Genomic DNA, 22,130 nt, shown 5'->3' with positions numbered 1-22,130 from the left:
GAACGTGTACCCCCAACCATGCTAAGATGCAACCTTTGGGGTTTTAAGGCAAACTGTACGAATAAATGTCACATGCAAGCTAATATAAGCATAAGTCGAAACTAAGGCGATAGAAACCGGCGAGGCTGACCGTAGATGAACTCTCACACATTCTAGACACTTCTTATACTAATCCTACCCACAAGGGACCCGACGCTAACTACGCACGAGCTAACAAGCTCCCGTGCCCGCAAAATAACCATTTGTGCAAATCTCGTGCCTCGCTTGGCACAAATTACATTTTTCGCTACAGGTGTCCTTTTTTCAAATGACCATATTAAAGGGTATCCTTGAACATATTTAAGGGTATCCTTTCTTCAAATCACCACATTTAAGAGTATCGTTTTTTCAAGAATGAGCACCAAACAAACTCAATTTTGTCTTTATGTGGTTACACACCTATTGTACAAAATGCGGATATATTTTTAAGCTTTTATCATCGATTTCACTTCAGACATGAATGTCTATTATCGTGATAAAATGCCTCCAACTTCGTCTTCAATTTGTCGTTCGTCGCTTTGTCCTTGATGAGTTTAGCGGTTAGAAATCCATCAACATTTGTCTTGGTTTAATGTAAGATTGCTTCCTGATTCAACAAACTGGAACGATGAAGAATAACAGGGCTTTGCTTGTGATAGATTGGTGTGTTTTGTGGTAAAAACTATAACACGGGCGTAGAGTGCTTTTCACGGGCCCCTCACAGCCCAATTTACATACATTTACTGCATTTTACCTCTCGCTCTCTCCGCCCGGGATGTAGTACTCATCCGTATGTATCTTAGCCTTCGCTTTGAAACCCATCTAGTTTCCATTTTCTCAATTCCTAACACTTGTAGTTTGAAAAAATGATAAAAAGGACATTCTGTGTGAATGTGAAAAACTCAAGGGACAGATTCATCCAGTCCTGGACTCGATTTCGCTCAGATACAAAAAGCTGAAATATATTTTTTCCACGCGCAACTTTTGAGCTTGTTTGAGCGGATAAAACTAATTAAGTCCGTACTAAACTAGGTACAGTTGTATCGTGCCGTATTCTTAAGGGTGTGTGGACAATATCCTGGTGTAGTAGTATAGGGAATGGGGGTTCCAGCGCAATCTCAACACGGGCAAGACCCGTGTCAAAAATCCACCTACGGAAACAACCCACTCCAAGTGTGGTTGGGGGCAACAGCGCAAATATGTTAGTCTATATATGGAGTGCGAAGAATGTAAAGAGTTTGTTTATGATTTCTGTGTAAAGTGCTTGAAACCCAAGTTTGTACCTACTAAACCAAATAAGTATATTTGTTGTGACAAGAAAATGCAAATAGAAGACGACACGTCAGCACAGTGTTACGAATGTGGTAAGAATATTCGTAATGCCGTACCAAATGCTACCAAAGAGCAATATTACGCCAATGGAGGTCGTAAGAAGACCCCATACAAAAGAATAAAATACTTCCGAGACTGGATGAGTCATATCCAAGGTTTACATCCGATATATTTAAGCGACGAAGTAAGGAAGAAAATCATAGACCATTTAGAAGAGCCAACCCCACAAAGTCTACGGAAAACGTTGAAAAAATTAAAGCTAGGGAAATATTACAAAGCTATTCCCTATCTTTTGTCTGAAATTACCGGTAAGTCTATTCCCGAGGTTTCTGATATGAGCAGAGCCGAGTGGATGTTTTGTCGGCTGGATAAGGATATTCCTTATTATCCTGATGTAATTTACGAAATATTTTACAAAATAGACCCCAACCACCCCCTGTTAGGATGGATTCCAAGAAGATAGTGAATCTTATGGCATAAGATGAGAAATTACGCGTAATAATTCGCCAAATAAGGTCATGCAAATAATTTATATTACGCGTAATAATTCGCTAAATAATTTATATTACGCGTAATAATTTACTAAATAAGGTCATGCCGTGTATTATGGTATAAATCTTATGCCATAAGATTACGCGTAATTTCCAGACTGTCGTTCGATATGTAAACGAAATCCTGTCACGCTCTTTTCAAAGCAGATGTTTACTGAGCAAGCTTTCTTTGAAGCTCTTCTTTCGCTTCTTGGTAGATCTTTTTGCGAGATTCCTCGGAAAGATCTTTCACGATGGTTTTTTTATTCCTTATGTCCGACTTTAGTTTCTCGTATTTGTCTTCTTCAGCTAAGATAAGCGAGAATTCTGCGTTGTCTATCTTTCTGTCACGCAAAGCCTTTGAGACAAGGTCAATGATCGTATTTACTTTAGCCCTTGACAGAGCTATTGTCGTGTCATGCTTGGATATTTTGCTTGACAACTGTTTCATAACGCCTGTTGTAACAGCCGAAATAATACCGCAGACGGCGCCGACGCTAGCCAAAGGAACTCCAACGATTATTCCCGGTCCAGTAAGCGAAGCAGCAACGCCAGAGCCTGTTAACGCCACGGACATGGAGCCGGAAGTTATCGCGATTTTATGTAATATGCTTCGGGCTCTAGCATACTTTTTCCTGACCTCCTCATAGTGCTTCGTTTGACCCTCTAAGTAAGCGAGGATTAGATTTGCCTTATTCAAGCGGAAGTTCTCGGCATTCAATTCATTGGGTTTTGTAGGTAAATCAGGATAGAGTGGAGGCGCTGATGGTATAACATCCATTATATATACTAATGTACGACGCTTTTGGGAATGATATACAGGAGCAGCCACATCACGACAATAGGGATTACTGGAATTGGAGGGCCTTCAGGAAGATGTTTCCGCACGCGGATGCTAGTAAGTTCGAAAGAAGGCCCGATGGTATTTACTATAACGGCTCCAGAATGTACAGTAATGAGGATTTGAAACCTACGCTGGTTAATCAGATAGACGATCAACTGAAGAATTCTGGTTATGTTGAACATAAGCCTAAGCCAACATATGTTGAACATAAGCCCGTGCAAGGTTGGTCAAAGGAATTATTGCTGGGTACCAGTACTTATCCAATACCCGCGATGTCATTTGATGAACACCCAAGTTTGGACCTAATGTTGAACATGCGGGTCTCTAACGATCGTTCCTTTCTGTTAAAGGTGCGAGATATCTTCAAAAACGTGCCCATTGTTCATACCACCGCTAAGGAATCTCATGAATGGTTAAGTGGTCCTAACATGCGTTATTGGCCGCAGCAACTAAACTTTGCAGTTTGGTGTGCCACTAGCGGCTGTGGGGTAAGCGCAAACTTGATGAAGAATTCAATATTTATGTTTCATTTTCACTTCACGGTTAGGAGAATACTACATGAGATGGGCGTTACTGCATTGCCGGGAGATGCTGCGTTTTATCCTAGAGATAACAAATACGACGTTCCAGCCTATAACAGACTTTGTAAGGAGTTTGACGTTGTAGGGAAGGATTTCCGATGCACTGCCGGCGCTAACAATGGTCTGGGGCATATTTGGGCTTATTGGGGGATTGGTGGACACGAGCTAAGTGATAAGGAAGTTCATGCGTTGAATCTACGATGGAACACTGGGTATCACAAAGAAACTCACGACAGTAGCACCTTCTTTGAACCAAACGCTAAGACCACTAAGGAAGTTAGAGACGGACCTTTGTTCAAAGACGAGGGCGGTAAGTATGCAGGGGCTAATCCACTGATTATCAAAATTACCAACGACGAGCAAACAAAGCAATATCTTAATTTCATACCCCCAGAAGGTAAAGGACTAACCAAAGCCGGCCTTGCCCGTTTAAACCGCAGCATAGAAGCTTACGTGTATTCTATCCTTGGAGCTCAGGTAAACACCCGATCAAGTATAATCGGAAATACCGGCGCCGCAGAAGAGACGCGAGCCGAAGCCTTGATCTTATTTGAAAGTTCAATCTTGGAGGGCGACATTAGCAAGGGCGTACAGCGTTACCAACTAGCTATACAAAATTCTAAGGCGAGGTTGGACTATGCAGTAGCCCCGGGTTGTTGGTTAATGCCTAGTAATTTATCTATAAATACTGGTTCTGTAGTAGGATACAACAACAAACTTCAACGAGCTACTAAGGATATGAAGTTTGGGGCGAATGACGTGAACTCTGACACTCTTAGGAACATTCCTCACTTCGTGGAGAAGCCAAAAAAGGAACACGCAGAAAAACCCGAACCAAAGAAGAAGCCCCAAAAGAAGGTCCTGCCTACGATACCCGAGGAATATGACCATAACTTACTAAAGGCCGGCGTAGCAGCTGCAAGCGTTGGTCTAAGCTATTATATATGGCGATGAACAACCCCTACGTAACTGGAGTAGATTGTGTTTATACGACTTACACAGGCGAGAAAAAATACATCCAGGCATCTTGGGTTGATGTCACGGGCATGTCCGTGAATTTGAATTACTCAGGAAAGAAATTGATATTATGCAGCATTTCTTTGGGGGCCGTTAGCAGTGCGAATGTAGGATTTCGTTTCTGTGACGACAATGGAGTATTACAGCCCATGCGCGCGAAGACGAACAACAGAGAGCCCACGCATTTCTCAGTAGAGCCGCCAACGAATAGCGCCGAGAATCTTTCCGTTTGGACTTTCCACATGGTTGCTGATTGCCACGGAAAGGTAAAGCTGCAGATAAGAGTAGATGACACCGGGAGTGTTTGCATAAATAGCATAGAAAATCAAAGGAATACTGTCTATAACCACATGACCATCAGCACTTTGACGGTAATGAGCCTCTAGAAGGGAACTTGTTCCCTGTAATATATGAATCCATACGTGAGGGAAACGCGTTATACCCACCGCTTAGACGAAGAGGGATATGACAACGGCGCTTGGCATGACGTTGGACTGTGGGTTGAAGTTGGGGGAACTGCATTGGTCATTTGCACTATTAGCATTAATGCAAATACGCATGCGAATGTGGGGTTTAGGCTTATCGATGAGAATAATAAGCCCCTGCTTCCTTATCGAACTTCAACGAACACCAGGAAAGTTACCCATTTTTCGATGGAGCCCTACACTAGGTCCTCTGAAGACCTAACGCCAGTAACTTTTCATATGCTAGCCAATTGTAAATATGCTAAGTTGCAAGTCACTTCTGATGACGGCAAGTTTGGGATAAATCGCATAGGTCGCAGGCCCGCTAATGCAGCCTGGAGTCATAAGCCCATTTCTACCATGAGTGTGTTGCCGTTGGTTCCAAATTACCAGGGCGGTGCTAATACCGTCTTTCATTATCCTCAAAGCAGGACACCGTCCGATGAGAAGGATAAGATCAAGCCTTCATCTTCTTCAGGAGGACCACCCCAATAGCGACGACCAAGATCCAGATGTTATTCCCTACAAACTTCAACAGTTCGCCGCCGGCCCTAAGTGCCAAGGAAACAACTGAACCCAGCAGCCCAGGAAGACCGGCTGCCATCTTTTTTCCCAAGTCCGTTAGTCCATTGCCTAATTTCTTTACGCCTGCACCTGTAGCCTTAAGCGCGGATAGGATAACTCCTACTACGCTTGAAATAGCGACCGCAAACGCCAGCGGAACGCCATACTTCAAAAGGGCTCTTTTTACCTTTTCCTTGGTGGTAAGCCCCAATTCTCTTTCCAGGTTGTCCTTTTGCGCTTGTAATTCCGCGACTCTTTCCTGAAGGGCTTCTAATTCCCTTTGTGCTGCCTCCCTTTCCTCTTCGGGACGAGTTTGGTCATTAATTATTTCCTGCTGCCGCTCTATTTGCCCCTCCAGGTCTTCGATGGCCTGATCTCTTTGCCGGATTTGCTCCTCTTTAGTGTTGATTTCGGCAATCAACTGCCGCCGTTCCTCCAAAGAACCAGCTATGGTGGTTCGTAAGTTCTTAGCTTCCTCATTACTAGTATCCAGGTCTTGCAGGGCGAGATTGAATGCCCTTTGGACGCTGTCTTTTTCGCGAAGAGAAATGTCTCTTTGTTCTCTAAGTTCTAATATGCGTTGATCCTTGTCGTCGAGTTCTCTCTTTTGAGCATCAAGGAGTAGTCGGTTTTGCCGCATGTAATCTGCTTCCCTTTCCTCCATCGCTTGCTTTAGCTCTTCTACTTCCCTTATCGCCCCAAGACCTTTTTGTTGCCGCTGCATTAGGGTCTTGAACTTTTCAAAGGCTTCGCTGGTGTTTTCATCGTTTTCTCTTAGTCTTTCCACCAAATTAGGTCTTCCTAATGCGTCTTTGATTTCTTTTGGGAGATTACTGGTGAGCCTGTCGGAGTCTCTCCTTTGGTAGAGATTATACCACTTATCCCTTCCTTGATACTGGATTTGAATTTGCCCCTTATCTCCGGTTTGGAAATTAAGGCGGGTCAAGTCCACATTTGGAAATTTCTCCCTTACGTCGTCTAAAAGCCCCCTTAGCATTTCAGTTCTTAGGTCCGTGGAATCCAAGTTTTGCAATTCTAAATATTCTGGAATAGATCTCCCTGGGTTCCTTGATTGCCACTTATCCTCTAAGGAACGCCAGGCCTCGCGGGCCCTACTTCCGAACCTATTTCGAAGCCTATCCCAAATATACTCGCGGGACACGTTGTCATTTGGGATTAACGTATCGTATTCTTCGTCGTTAATATCGACTTGGCCTTCTTCGGTGGTGGGGTCAAAATCCGTTCCTTCTACTTCCATTATATATGATAAGCTCAAAGTTAAACCCCAACGTATTACCTAAGCAGGTTGGCGGGCTGAAAGCAGAACGCACCTTTCACCGGGTCACATTCACGCCTTCTAGCGCAAAGCCAGGGGAAACGCTGTACGTAGGCGTGCCCCGCCTAACGGATAACCTAGTGTTGGTTCCTGGCACCCTGGCGCTAAGGTTTGACCTAGCAATACAACCAAACACTGCGGACGTGCGTTACGTCGTCAATAACGTGGGTAGAAACCTCGTTTCCAAAATACGCGTAAAGTTCGCCGGGGAATCCTTGCTGGACTTGAACAGGTATGATTTGTATACCACGTACAAAGACTTATGGTTGACTGCATTTGACCGCGCGCAAAGGATAGAGCAGGGAATCGCCAGTGATGCCATACGCAAGGTAAGAAGCGCAACCTCTGGCGCCTCAGGAGAAGACGAAATAAAGACGGCTTATGGTACTAAGCATGTAGTTCCATTAGATTTCGAAGTTATCACGAACCACGGTGCATACTACCCAAGGCAGCTAAGCGAACTACAGTTCGAAGTAACCCTAGCAGACACTACGAACATCCTACAGGGAAAGGACGTAAGTTCAGCAGCCGTCCACCCATACTCCGTTACTAACTTAGAGCTGCAGTATGAAACGGTATACAGCGAAGACTTAGCACGTAGCGCCGGTATGGAATACAGCTCCGGGAAGGCTTTCCTTTACGATCACGTCGTGATGTACAAGACGTTCAGCTTTACGAACAACGTCGAAGAGGTCATCAACCAAAGCATTAACCTTCCCAGGCGCAGCCTTACAGGGATAATGTTGCTGTTCGCAAAGACATACACGGCAGGATTGCGTGACTCCGAGGCTTTCTTTAATCCTAACATCACTAACGTAGGCGTTAGCATTAACGGAGTGCCTAATAAGGTTTACTCACAAGGGATAAAGCCCGCGGATATGTACCGGGAAGTCGCACGTAAGTTTGGCGACCAAATTAGCCCCGAGGAATTCTTTAAGGATAAGTATGCGCTGTGGATCGACATGCGCACGACGAACGACGAAGACCTACATGGACAGGGATTGCGGCTGGTAAATACCCAGGACGGTATTACGTTGGAGATCAAGCGCACCAAAGACGCCAGCGACGCTACTAAGATCAACGCATATATCTTCGTAGTCTCAGACGCGCAACTGAGTGTAGAAATGAATCAGCTAAAGAGCGTTGCATATTGATGACTCATCCTTTTGATAAAAAATATCGTTGGTATATAATGCTTCGCGTATTTGAAAACAACGAAACTAAACTGCAATGCCTAGTGCAAGGCGACCAATTGTATTTCAAAGCAAAGGAGGTGGCTGCGGCGTTAGATTATGAGAACACCAAGAAGGCCATCAGGGATCATGTCTCTGAAAAGTACCAGAAAAGATGGGTTGACATGCAAGGGGTCCCAAACCGTTCCCCTTCTACTATCCACCCACAATCCGTGTTCATTTCGGAACCTGGGCTGTATGAGTTGATATTTAGCTCCAAGCTACCTAAAGCAGTGGAGCTGCGTAGCTGGGTCTTCGAGGAAGTCCTACCTGCGCTTAGAAAGAATGGTAACTACGAGCTGGAGAAGCGCTTCAATAGCCCAAATAAGATGAAGTTTAAAATAGAGACCGAGTCTGACCTACATAATCGGGTCGTATACAACGTTCGCAGGTTCTACCCATATGCAATCATAGTCCCTGGCTTAGGAGAACTGCAAGACACCTCAAATAAGCGCATTAAATGCTGGCAGAAGGGCTACCAGGCAGGGCAACCTGACCTGCTGATTCTCAACAGTCACAAAAAATACAATGGGTTGTGCATCGAACTGAAGACACCTAAAGGCAACGGAGTCTTATCCGACAAACAAAAGGTAATGTTGGAAAGATTCGAAGAGAATGGCTACCTGACCATCGTAAGCAACGATTACGATATGCTGACCAGGGAAATAGCCGAGTACATGGCTGACGTACGTATCCCTTGCCCTTGGTGTGTAAAGGCTTTCAAAGACCCCAACACCTTAAGCACGCATCTTAAAATATTCCATAGGTATAATGATTCTTGAACAAACACACTGGCGCGATTTGCTGCAAGGCGTTGCATACCGAATAAAAAATTACGTCGTGTTCGAAGACATCGACCGTTTAAGGTTAGTCTTGGAACGCGAGGGTCAGGAATACAGTCTTTGGGCGCCTGACTGCGTTAGATACATACTGCAAGGTGAAGAATACACACACCTACGCAGCCATGGTAAGGTAAACGGCCGATGGAAGTTCGACATCGAACGTCAAACGGAGGTGAATCCACTGTGCGATTAATCCTCTTCATAGGCGGACAAGTACTCAGTTGCTATGTCTGCCTTCTTTTTTTCAATCATTCGAGCGGCAAAGGTGTATATCAGGGCTCCACCTGTGAATGCGGCGATGTAAGGTAGCATGGTATATGAGTTGAATATTGCAAGGCTCTCCCAAACAGGGGGTCTCAAATACAGTACGAAATATGTCCTTCTGACTCCCTGACGCACTTACAGCCATAACAAACGTCGGTCCAATATTCTCTGTTGGTCCATGGAACTCCTTCAGTCCTTTCGAAGGAAGGAAACAGCCGTAACAATGCTTTATACCTATCTATGCATTTCTTTAGGTATTCTTCTTTATGTTTACATTCGTCTAAGGGACCACTGCAATTCCAACATTCGATGTCTCCCAGCCTATATTCCCTCGAAAGGAGCCTGTAAGATATTTCATGCCTTCTTTTATGCGTCTGAAGGCGTTGTAGGCTGCTGAATACTTTCTCGCAGAAACTACATTGGCGGTCATTAATGCACACGCCCCTCTTTAAGTGTTCCTGTAACCCCCGCGGAAACGACCCACCACAATTCTCGCAGATGACGCGAGTACTTTGACAGTCCATATATTATACTTCGTCAACATTTGGAGCCCCCGGCAGGCCTCTAAGGGCGTCATCGGCAAAGGTCCTCTGAGCCTTGGGGTCCGCGTAGCACCAATGTCCAACGAAGGATTCTTCGGCGAATACCTTGTTGCAATGACGGCAGGCGTATTCTTCACGCGGCGTTGCGACAGGCTCCTTAGGGGGGAAAATGCAGTCAGTAGGTATTTCACATGTAATGCAGTCCATATATTGAAAGGGCGACTAGAGTTCCTTCCAGGCGCCTTGGCTTCGATGACATCTTATTATTCTTTCTTAGGATACGTTACGCAAAGACTTATTTGAGGGTCCTTCGTATTATCCTCTTCTTATTCATTATAATAAGTAATGTTAATAAGGCATCATTAAAGAATAATAAGGCATCATTAAGACTAAAGGCCCTAAGAATATGAGCCTAATAACATCCAAAACATTAAGAAAGAATACCCCGCCATTAAAACTAAGGGCCCTAAGAGACCCTACCCCATCAGCAACAACACAGTAGGATCATTAATAAGGCATAAAGAACGCCCTGCTATAATGACATGCAACGATTGCAACAAACGATTCAGTTCCTTACAGCGACTTAACTATCACACCGAAAACAAGGTCTGCTTTAAGCAACGCGCAGCAACGACATGCGAACATTGCAATAGGACCTTTACGACCAGCCAAGCCCGTTCCTACCACGTCCAAAACGAGGTCTGCTTCAAGCAACGCGCGACAGAAACGACATGCGAACATTGCGATAAGACCTTTGCTACCGCGCAAGCTTGTTCCTACCACGTCAAAAACAAAGTCTGTCGCCGAAACAACGCGCGCAACCATACTTGCGAAGAATGCGGCAAGGTACTAAGCTCTTCTCAAGCACTGGCATACCACGCGGAACACAGAGTCTGCCTCAAACCTCTTTGCAAAAGCTGCAACGCATCCTTTGAAGATGCCTGGCACAAATACAGATGTAAACGATACGACCTTTCAGAAGTCGTCTGCGAAGAGCACGGCGACGTAGCAGAACGTTGTTGTCCAGTCGACACGGTAAGGCAATTAAACAACCAGAAAAAAGAAATAGACAACCTCTTTGTGAACTTCGACGTCACATTTGAAAAGGTCGCCTGGGAGAACGTAAACTACTGGAACGACACTTGCGATAAGTGTGGCTGCGTCAGGAAGGAACAACACTTGTGGCAGTGCTTATACGATCCATCGCAAGCACGTACTTTCGGTCGCTACGCCGAAATGCGTATGAAAGACGCGCTGCTACAGAAGCAACGGCGATGAGGTTCTATGGAGGATATCGCATAAAGTCCTTAACGGACTCCTTAGCCCAGCCCGCCATCGTCCAGAGCGCAGCAAGCCTCTCTGTGCGCTTCAGACTGCACATCTCATCGTACAATTCCTGTACGCACTCTTTTAACCGGTCGATCTCCTCCCTTTGCATTTCTATGGTATCTCTCTTATCCTTTACGCCGGCGGCGATCCTTCTTACTGCTTCCACTGGCTCCATCTATATAAATGAACCCAGATCACATGCCTTGTAACGCTCTGATAGTAGGACCCACCGGCTGCGGAAAGACCCAGTTCGTGGTAGAGCAGCTATTAGGACCCTTTAGATACCGCTTCGACTATATCGTGCTACTTTGTCCCACCTACGTGAATAACCGCACCTGGACGGGCATAGGAGTGAAAGACGACGACTTCTTCGTAGATATCTTAGACCCTAATGAGTTATCCAGCCATTTGAAGTTCTGGCACAAGCAATTCCCTAAAGATACACAGACTTTACTCATACTGGATGACATTGCCTGTGGGGACGACGTAAAAAAGCGCACCTCCGAATTAGTGAAGCTCGCTTTCAGCGGTAGACACGACAATATCAGCGTTTGGTTGCTCTCGCAGCAGCTTACCAGCGTCTCTAAGCCCTTCAGGGAAAACATAGGCTCTCTCGTAGTATTTTATACTCCGAGCCGGAGTGACCTGGAAACCATTTTAAGCGACTACGGCGGTGAGATAAGCAAGGAACAGCTGCACGAATACATGCGGCATTTAAAAACGCACCAACATTCCAAAATGATCTTCTCTTTGAGGTTTCCGTATGACGTTAACATATATGGACATTGAGCAGTTGATAGATGAAGTCCCCACGCAGTTAGATGAAAGTAACCTTAAGGAACAACTTAACATCCTTGTGTCTTCTGGGAAGTGTAAAGAAATGATAGGCAAGGAACTTACCCATGAACAGGTTAATAAGTTGTCCGAAGAGGAAGTTAAGAAGTTCCATAAGAGGTACGAGGCCGCCCTTGCAAGTAAGACCACGGACGCCGTCGCAGACTCCGCTATCCGACTTGCGACTAAATTGCTTGGACTTGCACTGCCCATAGACGACGTGGAGCAACTGCGGAAGGACATAAGCGAGGACTATGTTATCGCCCAAGAACTTAAGATAACCTGCGGCTGGTTGTCTTTGAAGTGCGGTAAGTTAATGGCAGTCGCCTCTGCGGCACTTCACGTAGCTCAGCACGTCGACTTGAAGGAACTTACGACATCGTGGAAGGACTTCAAGAAGGACAGAGAAGTCGAAAAGGTCTTCCAGGCGGCACTTGCTGATGATCAAGTCGCCTCAAGTACTTAGTCAAGTCGTCCTTAAGTACTTGGTCAGGTCGCGCCTAGGTTATTTCCAAGTCGTCCTTAAGTCCTTCTCAAGTACTTATCAAGTCCTTCAAGTCCTTAGATATAAATGGAACCAGAGTCGAAGGTAGAGCAGCCCCAAGAGGAGCAGAAGATTACCAAGGCTAAATCTCCAGGCAGAGTCGCCGCAGGAAAGAAGCTCGCAGAGATGAACAGGAAGAACAAAGCCAAAAAAGAAGAAAAGGTGGAGGAAAAAGAAGAGGAATCCCTCATTAATCCTGGGTACGTCATTGGCGCGTTAGGAGTTGCTATAGCAGCAGGCAGTCTTTACTTACAATGGCAGGCAGCAAAGCCAAAAGTAAAGTTGGAGCCAGCGCATTACACGCCTACGGAGCCGCCCGTTAGAAAAAGTAAGATCCCTGAAATGGAGTAGATTTATCACCCGCGGCAACCTAGATTTTCCTTCTCGCTTTGTAATATAATGTCGACCGCGTTGTTGAAAACTGTTGAAGAAGCAGCTATCATTACTTCCATCGTTGCGGGTATTGGTTGGGTAGGTAAGAAAGTGCTCAAAGAAGACTTTACTGAAGACCCAAGCAAGAGCTTCGCTAATTTTGCTAAAATGACCGCTGCCGTGGGTGGGGCTATCATGGTAAAGGATTACCTACGGAAGGAAAAGTACCTACCTAACATATAAATGGCTAGCGTGGTCGTAGGCGGAGTTATTGCAGCTTTAGCATTTACAGGGGCTAATTATGGTGGTCAGTATTTGGATAGATTAGTTAGAGGCGACAAAAGCGGTGCCGCTGAGAGGAAGAGACACGACTTGGCGCTGGAGAAATATCAAAGGGACGTGGCGGCTTGGAATGAAAAAAGACAAGCTTACAAGGATTGGTTGGATAAGAACTACCAAGACAAAATGCAGGCGGACAAGAACTTCGAAAACACAGACTACGCCTTTAAACTTTATGCGCAAGCGCATCCCACAGTGGCGTTAAAAAAGCCTCAGTTCAAGAATTACTACCAGCCTTCTAAGAAACAAAAAGATAGTGAGCTGGTCTTCGTAGGATTCGCAGGGCTGGCAGGAGGCGTAGCTTTGGCGTATCTGCTCTAACGAAGGAAACTGTGTTTCCTGAAATATATGATTGTCTTTTTGGAAAGCGACGAGAATAACTTTACCACTTGTCTGAATCCTCCCATCCGCGCGGAAAGGGTTCGGTTGGTTAGTTGCTCTTTGTACAATTCTTGGTATAATTTAATTAATGGCTTTGTCGTCGTGACTTCCGGCACCAAACCAAAGTTACCAGATTCCCATTACACCCCTATAACACTGGCTAAGGAGCTAGCAAAGCATGGATATACTCTTACCACAGGATTACCCCATGAAATGAAATTCAAGAAAAATAGTGGAAGCGCTAATTTAAAGGGCAGTTCATTGGTAGAACTCCTGGGCCTTACTAGTACCACGATAAATAGCGGCAGTACATATGACGTAAAATGGAAAGTCGCATCCTCTTACGAAGTCTATTGCGATTTGGCTTATAGTTACAACAATGGAGAAAAGTCTTCTCTTATATCCAAGTTTCTACCCAAAGGTAATCCATTTGACCCAGTAGAATACACTCCCATTTCTTTAAGCTATGACTTGTCTAATTTGGTAGAAAGCATAAACATCACCATTAAAGTGGACGGAAAGACGGTGGATTTTAACGGACGTAAGATCAATCTCGTCCTGGAATTCATATAATGGGCCGCGTAGAGGACAAACTTAAGAGGATTTACTATGGGCCTGAAGGCTATTGGAAAGGAGCGTCAGCTATCAAGAAACTCGCGACCGCGGCCAGGGTATCAGAAGAAACGGCTAAGAACTGGTTGAAAAAACAAACCCTCTGGCAGGTTTATCTTCCCGTGCCTAAGTACATTCCCAGGCCCAGCTTCACCGTAAATACCCCCAATGAAGTTCATCAGGCGGATTTGCTTTTCTTGCCGCACGATAAGGTGAGAAAGAAGACCTATAGGTACGCTTTGACCGTAGTCGATATCGCAAGCAGATACAAGGACGCCGAACCTATAACCAGCAAGGATTCTGGGGAAGTCGCAGAAGCCCTAGGTAGGGTTTATAAGCGCGTCTTGAAATGGCCTAAGCTGCTGCAAGTGGATGCGGGGACGGAGTTTATGGGCGTGGTTACCAAGACCCTGAAAGACCACGACACTAAGATTAGAAGAGCTAAAGCAGAGTACCACAGGGGTCAGAGCATCGTCGAAAGATTCAATAAGACCTTGGCCGAGCGTCTCTTTGGGTACCAGTATTGGAAAGAGCTGGAAGATCCCTCCAAACGCAACAGGGAATGGACTCAGAGGCTCCCCCAGGTCGTCGCAGCTTTGAACAACGAGGCGGCCAGGGCTACGGGAATGAAACCCAAGGATGCCATAAAAAAGAAACACGTGGAACACAAGTCCTTCGTCAGAAGTTCGAGGGCGGTCTTCCCCCAGGAAAAAAGATTAGGCGATGTCACGGTTCGATATCTCTATGAGCCGGGTGAATTAGAAGGAGGATCCAAAAGAGCTACGGATCCTAATTGGTCTTTGGAAACTTACCAGATCCGAAGTGCGATAGCTAAGAAGGGCCAGCCCATCTTGTATTATCTTCATGATGGTCCCACGCGTGGGTTCGTCAAAGAAGAACTGCTTATCGTGTGATGTCCGAATGCTATCGTATGGATACCATCATCACACATCCACCTCTTACCGTCAAATGCAGACAGTGACACCTTCTCCTGTGTAACGTTGTGTATTTGATGTCCGTAGCTGCGCAGGCTGTTCATCTTATGCCGCTGTTCCTTGCGTGTTCGTAATACGTTGAGGTAGGACTCGTGCGTAATGTCCTTCTTAACCACGTATTTTTTTACGCCTTTAGCTTTCTTTTCTACGCCGTCTAACTTTAGCACGCTGTACATCTTTGGTTTCAGACCCACGTACTCTACTATGGGTTTTCCTAACATTTCGTCTTTCATCTTCCCAATTACCTTCTTATTCTTCGCAGAGTAAAGGAAGTGCTCCTTCGGGTAACCGCTGGTGTCGTACTCGTCTATGTCGGGGAGGCAGTCTTTGTAAACGTCTTCCGTTTGCACTTCTAGAATTAGGGAGTCGGTGTCTGTGTACAGGAGGCGACAGCGGTCTCCGTACTTTGGCTTAAGCTTATCGTAGTAGAACTCGTACATAAGCAGCTTCGATAGATCCAGCACCGTAAAGCCTGTGTAAACGGGCTTGTTTAGTAAGAGGTTTGCCTTTTTCATGTGAATCACGTAGAAGTTCAGCATTTCTACGTATCTAACGAAGCCTGGCTGTGACACGTATGCTTCTGCTTCCTCTTTGGTGCTGACTATTTTTACGCTTACGCGCTTGCGGATGTTCTCCATTGTCTTTCCGAACACGCTGTTGTTCATCAGTTTGAAGAGATTTTTCTCGAAGTCATTTTTCGCTGCGGTACGCTTTTGCGTGTTAAAGTCAATGTAGGGGCGCATCCAGGGTTCCTGCGTGAATTTTAGGACTCTGTGGATCTTCTCTACGCGCATTCCGTGTCGCACGTAGAACTGCAGGTTGCGGTAATGTACCACATACTTCTTCTTATCCATCAGGTTCATAGTTAGTTTCCTGTACGGTTTGTAACCAGGGCACATTTGCTTTTGCAGCGGACTTAGCTGCTTAAATGGTATCTCTATCGCTTCTGGTGCTAAGGGGAACTCATTGTGTTCGTCGTGCAGGCGCTCTGGGTACTCCAGATCCACTTCTAAGACGTAACCCTTGTCTTCCTCCTTTCCTACCTGCATGTAGAAGTCTATCGGCTTCACTGGATCCCATTCGAAGTCTCTCACAGGTAGGTACTGTGACATTGCCCAACCATAAAGGTTATTCGCATCCAGGTAGTAAATGTATGTGGTTGGTTTCTCTGGGTCGTGCTCTACTAAGGGGTTGTTTGCGCGGGCGTAACGTCGGCTGGGTCCGCATACGCCGCCACGAATACCGTCTTCCATAAACCGATACATGTCGTACTCCGTTAGGAGATCCAACTGCGCATTTGTCTTCTTTAACAAAGCACTCCAGCTGAGCCCAGGAGCCGTGTAGAAATTAGCGGGATCCAATCCGTAATATTCCATAGCCATCTTTCTGAAGCTTTGGAAAACATCTGCAAGCAGCACTACGTCAGACCTTAGGTAGATGTCGTGGTAGTCGCCCATGTTCTCACAGGAGTACTTTTCCCACACGTCTAACGCATGCTGGTACTCCTCATCCTTTATACCAGACTCGTTTAGGGTGCTGTAGAAGCGATCTTTAGGTGGTAGGGGTTCTTTGAATCGATCCCAGGAGTCCATGTATTCGTATGGGTAGACTCCTTTCCTTTCCGCGCCGTATTGACTGGAAATGGGAAAGTTGGTGTTATACTTTACGAGGTTTGCTAAGGAGTCCGCCATAAACTGCTGCGAATCTAAGAACTTTAGCTTACCCACAGTTACGGACATGTAGCGCTCTTTGTTGTTGGGTATGCATTTGACGTCGGAGCCGTCTGTTCCTTGTAGTAGCAAATGGGAGTCGTAACCGCGGAGGTTGTGAAAGAACACCGGAATCTCCATGTCTGGATTTACTTTGAAGTTTATATTGCATTTCCAATGAGCCGCTCCTCTGTATTTACCCGTGATGTGGCAGTGATCCCTAACCTTATCCACATAGAAATCCTCAACAAATGCTCTGTGGCAGTGAATGCAGTGCGTGGAGGGCTTTCCCGGCTTCTCACCTTTCTTAGCATACTTCCCGCATTTAAAATGAGCTTCTCCTAGATACTTTCCATCTTCATCCCACGCTTTCTTGGCTCGTCTTCCAAACTGAAGAAGCGTATGTTGACAAATGTGGCATTTTTTTGCCTTGTTAAAAGCCTCCTGGTTCTCTTTGGTAAATTCCATCTTCTTTGGACGTCTTAATTGTTCTCTAATCTCCCCCTCCTCTTCTCGCAATGCTTCTAGAAACTCATTAGCTGCGTTCTTACCTCGGTAAATCACAGGAGGGTTTGCTTTACCGTCTGATCTGACTACTATGTAACCAAAGGAGCAGATCTCGTGTAATCCTACCTTATTCGTGGCGCCACGTTTCTGCTCTTCCTTAGTTATCAACGCTTCGAAGTCTGCATATATCACGTAAGGCACCTGCATCTGCTTTTGATGGTCTGCGTATGAAAGCTCTTTGTTGGTGGGCATCTGGATCCGTTGCGCCACTTCTTCGACTCCGCGGCAGATCTCATCGTGTTTCTTTAGGGTATTTAAGGATGTAAATGACAGCAAGCAGCAGTCGCAGAAGTACTTTTTGCCTTTGTGCTTAGTATGTCTGTAGAATAGTCTGCTAATGTGTTTAACCCATGAGTAGTGTCCGCCGTGGTAGAATAAATGTACGCGCTCTCCTTTACTTTTTGACAGAACTAACGGTACTATCGTCTGCTCTCTGACTCCGTAAACGTTAATTGCTAGATCGTTTATTTCCTCAAATATGGGGATGTCTATCAACTGCATGGGAAATTCCACACCATCCCACTCTAAATCATCTGTGGGATACTTACTTGTCCTACAGGGATCCTTCTCTGCTGGATACAGTGCAGACCTGATTGCCCACATAAAGCATCGATTGTCTTCATTCTTCACGTTTACAATAGCCTTCTTCCTTTCTACCCACGTTGGTAGCGGTACGTAACTCCCCCCTCGTATGGGTACGTACCTGGCCATACTTATCTCTATTCCTTCAACCTCCTCTACTGTCCAACCCGATCCTTCTTTCGTGTAGTTAGACAGCGACTCCATTATTGCTTCTAAGGCTTCACTGAGTGACCTATCCAGATTCGTGGATTCTAATATCACTAACGACTTTGATCGCAACATTGCTGTCGTCATTACCTCGTCTTTTGACAAACTTACTTCTACCATTATGCTCGCTTTCAGGGCTCCTAATTCTTCTATACCTTTTCGGAGAGTCCTTTTAACCTTCCTTTCTGACTGACGCCAAAACTGTCTAACGTCAATCTCACCGTTACCGGGTATTGACACCGTGCTGAAGTTGCTTTGGGATTCCATCTATATAATAGGAAATATTTTATACCTAATACCAAGCACTTTTTAAGTCGTCGTAGTCGTACTCACAGTCCTGACAATGCCAAAACAATTTAACCTTAGTCTCAAACTTCTTACCACATCCACAATCATAACTGCTCATACACTTCGTCTTCATTTTCAAATGCTTTTTCAAATCCGCTTCTTTCTTAAAAGTTCTCTTACATTCTTCGCACTCCATATATAGACTAACATATTTGCGCTGTTGCCCCCAACCACACTTGGAGTGGGTTGTTTCCGTAGGTGGATTTTTGACGTGGGTCTTGCCCGTGTTGAGATTGCGCTGGAACCCCCATTCCCTATACTACTTGGTGTAGATTCGATTATAGCACAGCAAAGAAGAGAAGGGAATCAAATATTTTGATATAGAACTAGGACTGATCCCTTACTTGAACTAGAAGTATCCCTTTACCTGATTTATAAGGAGTATCCTTCACTGAACAAGGAATATACCTCATCTGAACCGTACGCTTAGAGTAATTTGCAGTTTAATCCTGAGATAATGTGTCGTACTTTTGATTTTCATAGCGATCGAAATAACGCGCACATTTTTTCCGTCGTGACTTTAGTTTCGTCACTGTCGTAAAAGCCACATTTCATGCGTCCCATAATAGAAGTGGATGAGGACGAACAGCGATGGGCTTATATATCATAATCATAATCATAAGATCATGATATTTTTTACAATAATTGGCCGACTGTCGCTTCGTTATACTCCATAAAATCCCCACCAAAAAAGATAAGTTTAATTAATGTATACGGCGAATGAATATTTTAACTGAAAATATAAATTTACTAACGGGATCTTCAACTGTATTCTTGGCTATTGATTTAACGTTCCATTCCGCTCTGCTTATGTTTGATTGTCAGTAAAGGCATTAAATCAAGAATGAGCACCAAACACACTCAATTTATAGTCTTTTCGTCTTAGCACACCTATTTTACGAAATCCGGATACACTGTTAGGCTTTTATCATGATTTAACTTCAGACATGAATGTCTATTATTGAGATAAAATGTCCCTGAATTTGTCTTAAACTTCAGTGTTGTTCGTCGTTTTGTCCACTATGAGTTTGGTGGTTAGAAATCCATCCTCATTAGCTTCGGGTTCGTCTACGATTGCTTCGTGATACAACAAACTGGAAGGTTAAAGAGTAACAGGGCTTGGCTTGTGATTGAATAGTGTGATTCGAAAAAAAAGCTATATCACGGGCGTAGAGGGCATTTCACAGACCCCTCACAGCCCATTTTACATACATTTACTGTACTTTACCTCTATGTCTCTCCGCCCGTGATGTAGTCCTCATCCGTATCCTGAATCTTTGACTATGAAAAGCTACTTAAAGCCACTTTTTTAATTCCCAAAACTTAAAGCATATGAAAAGATCATTGTTAAAGGCGTCCAATCAAGAATGAGCACCAAACAAACTCAACTTAGTCTTTTTGTTGTTACAAACCTTTTTTACAAAATGCTGATATCGTCTAAGTGGCTTGTGGGTTGACACGTTTGATCATTTCCTTTACGACAAGTAGTATTTAAGCTCCAAAACATGGTAGAGAGTCTAACATTACCATCAAAATAACTTAAACAGGGTCAATTTAAGTAATCAATTTTAAAATACGACATTTATAATTCCGGATAATTATCAGTGGTCCTTTGAAAAAAGGATACTCTTAAATATGGTCAAGGATTCCGTTAAATATGGTCATTTGAAGAAGGCGTTCAATCAAAAATGAGCACCAAACAAACTCTATTTAGTTTTTCTGTGGTTACAACCTATTTTACAAAATGCGGATATATTTCTAAGTTTTTATGATAGATTTCATTTCAGACATGAAGGTATTTTATCGAGGAAAAATGATTGCCAACTTTGTCTTAAACTTGGTGTTCGTCACTACGTAATGATGAGTTTGGTGGATAGAAATCCATCCTCATTAGCCTCGATTTAGTGTACGATTGCTTTGTGATACAACAAACTGGAAGGATAAATAATAACAAAGCTTAGCTTGTGTTTAAAAGGTGTGTTTTGAAAAAAAGCTAAAACGCGGGCGTAGAGTGCATTTCACAGCCCCCTCACAACCGAAATTACATACATTTACTGTATTTTACCTCTATGTCTCTCCGCCCGTGATGTAGTCCTCATCCGTATCCTGAATCTTTCACTATGAAAAACTATTTAAAGGCACTTTTCAAATTCCCAAAACTCAAAGAATATGAAAAGATCATAAAGAGTATATTCTGTGTGACTGAAAAACTCTAGGTATAGACTAATCCAGTTCTAATGTTAGTAGTTTAAAACTTGTAACTTATAACTCTCATATTCACCACCAAATATTTCATTACATCAACAGAAAGCGAACCTCTGAAGCGTGTGAAGTAGTGCGGAGTAGCTAGTTTTACAAAGATCACAACACTCAAAAGGACACCAAAGTAAGCCTATTAGAAATTGCCTTATTACATTATATTTCAACAGGATTTCATTGACAGGAAAGGGCATCTTCTTATTGAAGCTCGAAGAGTGTGAAGGAGTACGAGATAGCTAAGCCTGCGAAAATACGCTGAATGCTCAAATGGAAAGTATGATTTTCGAAGGAAAATTAAATGTATATGATCAAGATAAAATGTTTCCAACTTCGTCTTAAACTTGTTGAACTCCTACCTCGTTTATCTTGGTTTAGTGTACGATTGCTGCGTGATAAAAACAAAAATCCAAAGCCGGCTGCCGGTCGTTTAGACATTCCTATATAGAAAACACTAAATGGAATCCATCATCTTGAGCCTCGGTTTCGTGTACGACTCCTTCATGATACAACCAACTGCAAGAATAAGGAATATTAGGATTAGCTTGTGAATGAATGATGTGTTTTGAGAAAAAGACTACATCCCGGGCGTAGAGTGCATTTCACGAGCCCCTCACAGCCCAAATTACATACATTTACTGTATTTTATGTGGTCACTCATCGCCCGTGATATACCGTAGTCTTTACCCGTTACTTGAAAACATCACTATTAATGCTATTTAGAAGTCTGGATTTACTCTAGATACGGACGTGCTGTTTAGTTATCTTAAAGGTGCAAGAATCCATAGCCTGTTTTAAAGGGATATCGAATGATTCTGCGATTGCGCGCCGCCAATAACATGTAACAAAATGTTACGATTGATTCATATACCACATATAGAAACCGCGTTTGGATTATCCTTAGTGTTTTATCGATACTCGTGCGAATCAAAGTCACAGCGCGGCTAAAACAAACATCGCATTGGATTTTAGTTTGTTTGGTCTGATTTAGGGGAGAAAGGATTCCCTTTTAATCTGCATAGTAAAGCTAGTAACCGCTACATTTTGGCCCCAGAAAGGCCAATTGTAGTACCTAGTACCTTGGGTAGGTTGGTGTGTCGGGTCCAAAATTTAGATGCTCGTAAGTCTATTTCTTTCACGACCAAAACAAAACAAGTTCACACGCCTCAAATGGACGGTTAGAACTAGTTCACACACTTCAAAAGGACGGTTAGAACTAGTTCACACGCATCAGAAGAACATTTATTACTAGTTCACACGTCTCAAAAGAACGGTTAGAACTAGTTCATGAGCTTCAAAAGGACGGGTAGAACTTGGTTCACACTCTTCAAAAGGATAGGTAGAACTAGTCCACACGCTTCAAAAGGACGGTTAGAACTAGTTCACACGCTTCAAAAGGACGGTTAGAACTAGTTCACACGCTTCAAAAGGACGATTAGTAATAGTTCACACGCCTCAAAAGGACGGTTAGTACTAGTTCAAACGTTTC

The 22,130-nt window shown here is 44.1% G+C and overlaps 1 protein-coding gene across 1 annotated transcript; it reads left to right on the top strand.

Annotated features, from left to right (window-relative positions):
* Positions 1-1,772: 1,772 nt before the first annotated feature.
* Positions 1,773-20,766, top strand: LOC148905904 (uncharacterized). Its single transcript, XM_089038921.1, has 2 exons — positions 1,773-3,615; positions 20,693-20,766. The coding sequence occupies exons 1-2, from the start codon at positions 2,673-2,675 to the stop codon at positions 20,719-20,721; spliced, it is 972 nt and encodes a 323-aa protein (XP_088895047.1). The 5' UTR covers positions 1,773-2,672; the 3' UTR covers positions 20,722-20,766.
* Positions 20,767-22,130: the final 1,364 nt, after the last annotated feature.

The sequence above is a fragment of the Actinia tenebrosa genome, unplaced genomic scaffold (genome assembly GCF_029948245.1).
Source record: "Actinia tenebrosa isolate PJP-AT-01 unplaced genomic scaffold, QUT_ActTen_1.0 PGA_scaffold6__47_contigs__length_16458017, whole genome shotgun sequence".
Classification (NCBI taxonomy): Eukaryota; Metazoa; Cnidaria; class Anthozoa; order Actiniaria; family Actiniidae; genus Actinia; species Actinia tenebrosa.
The sequence above is the reverse complement of the archived record's forward strand: the minus strand, read 5'-3'. Positions and strand labels throughout refer to the sequence as shown.

Coding starts and splice junctions, on each gene's coding strand:
- LOC148905904 (XM_089038921.1), top strand. CDS start 2,673: ATGTACGACGCTTTTGGGAATGATATACAGGAGCAGCCACATCACGAC. Junction 3,616..20,692: donor TTTGTTCAAAGACGAGGGCG/GTAAGTATGCAG, acceptor TTACATCAACAG/AAAGCGAACCTCTGAAGCGT.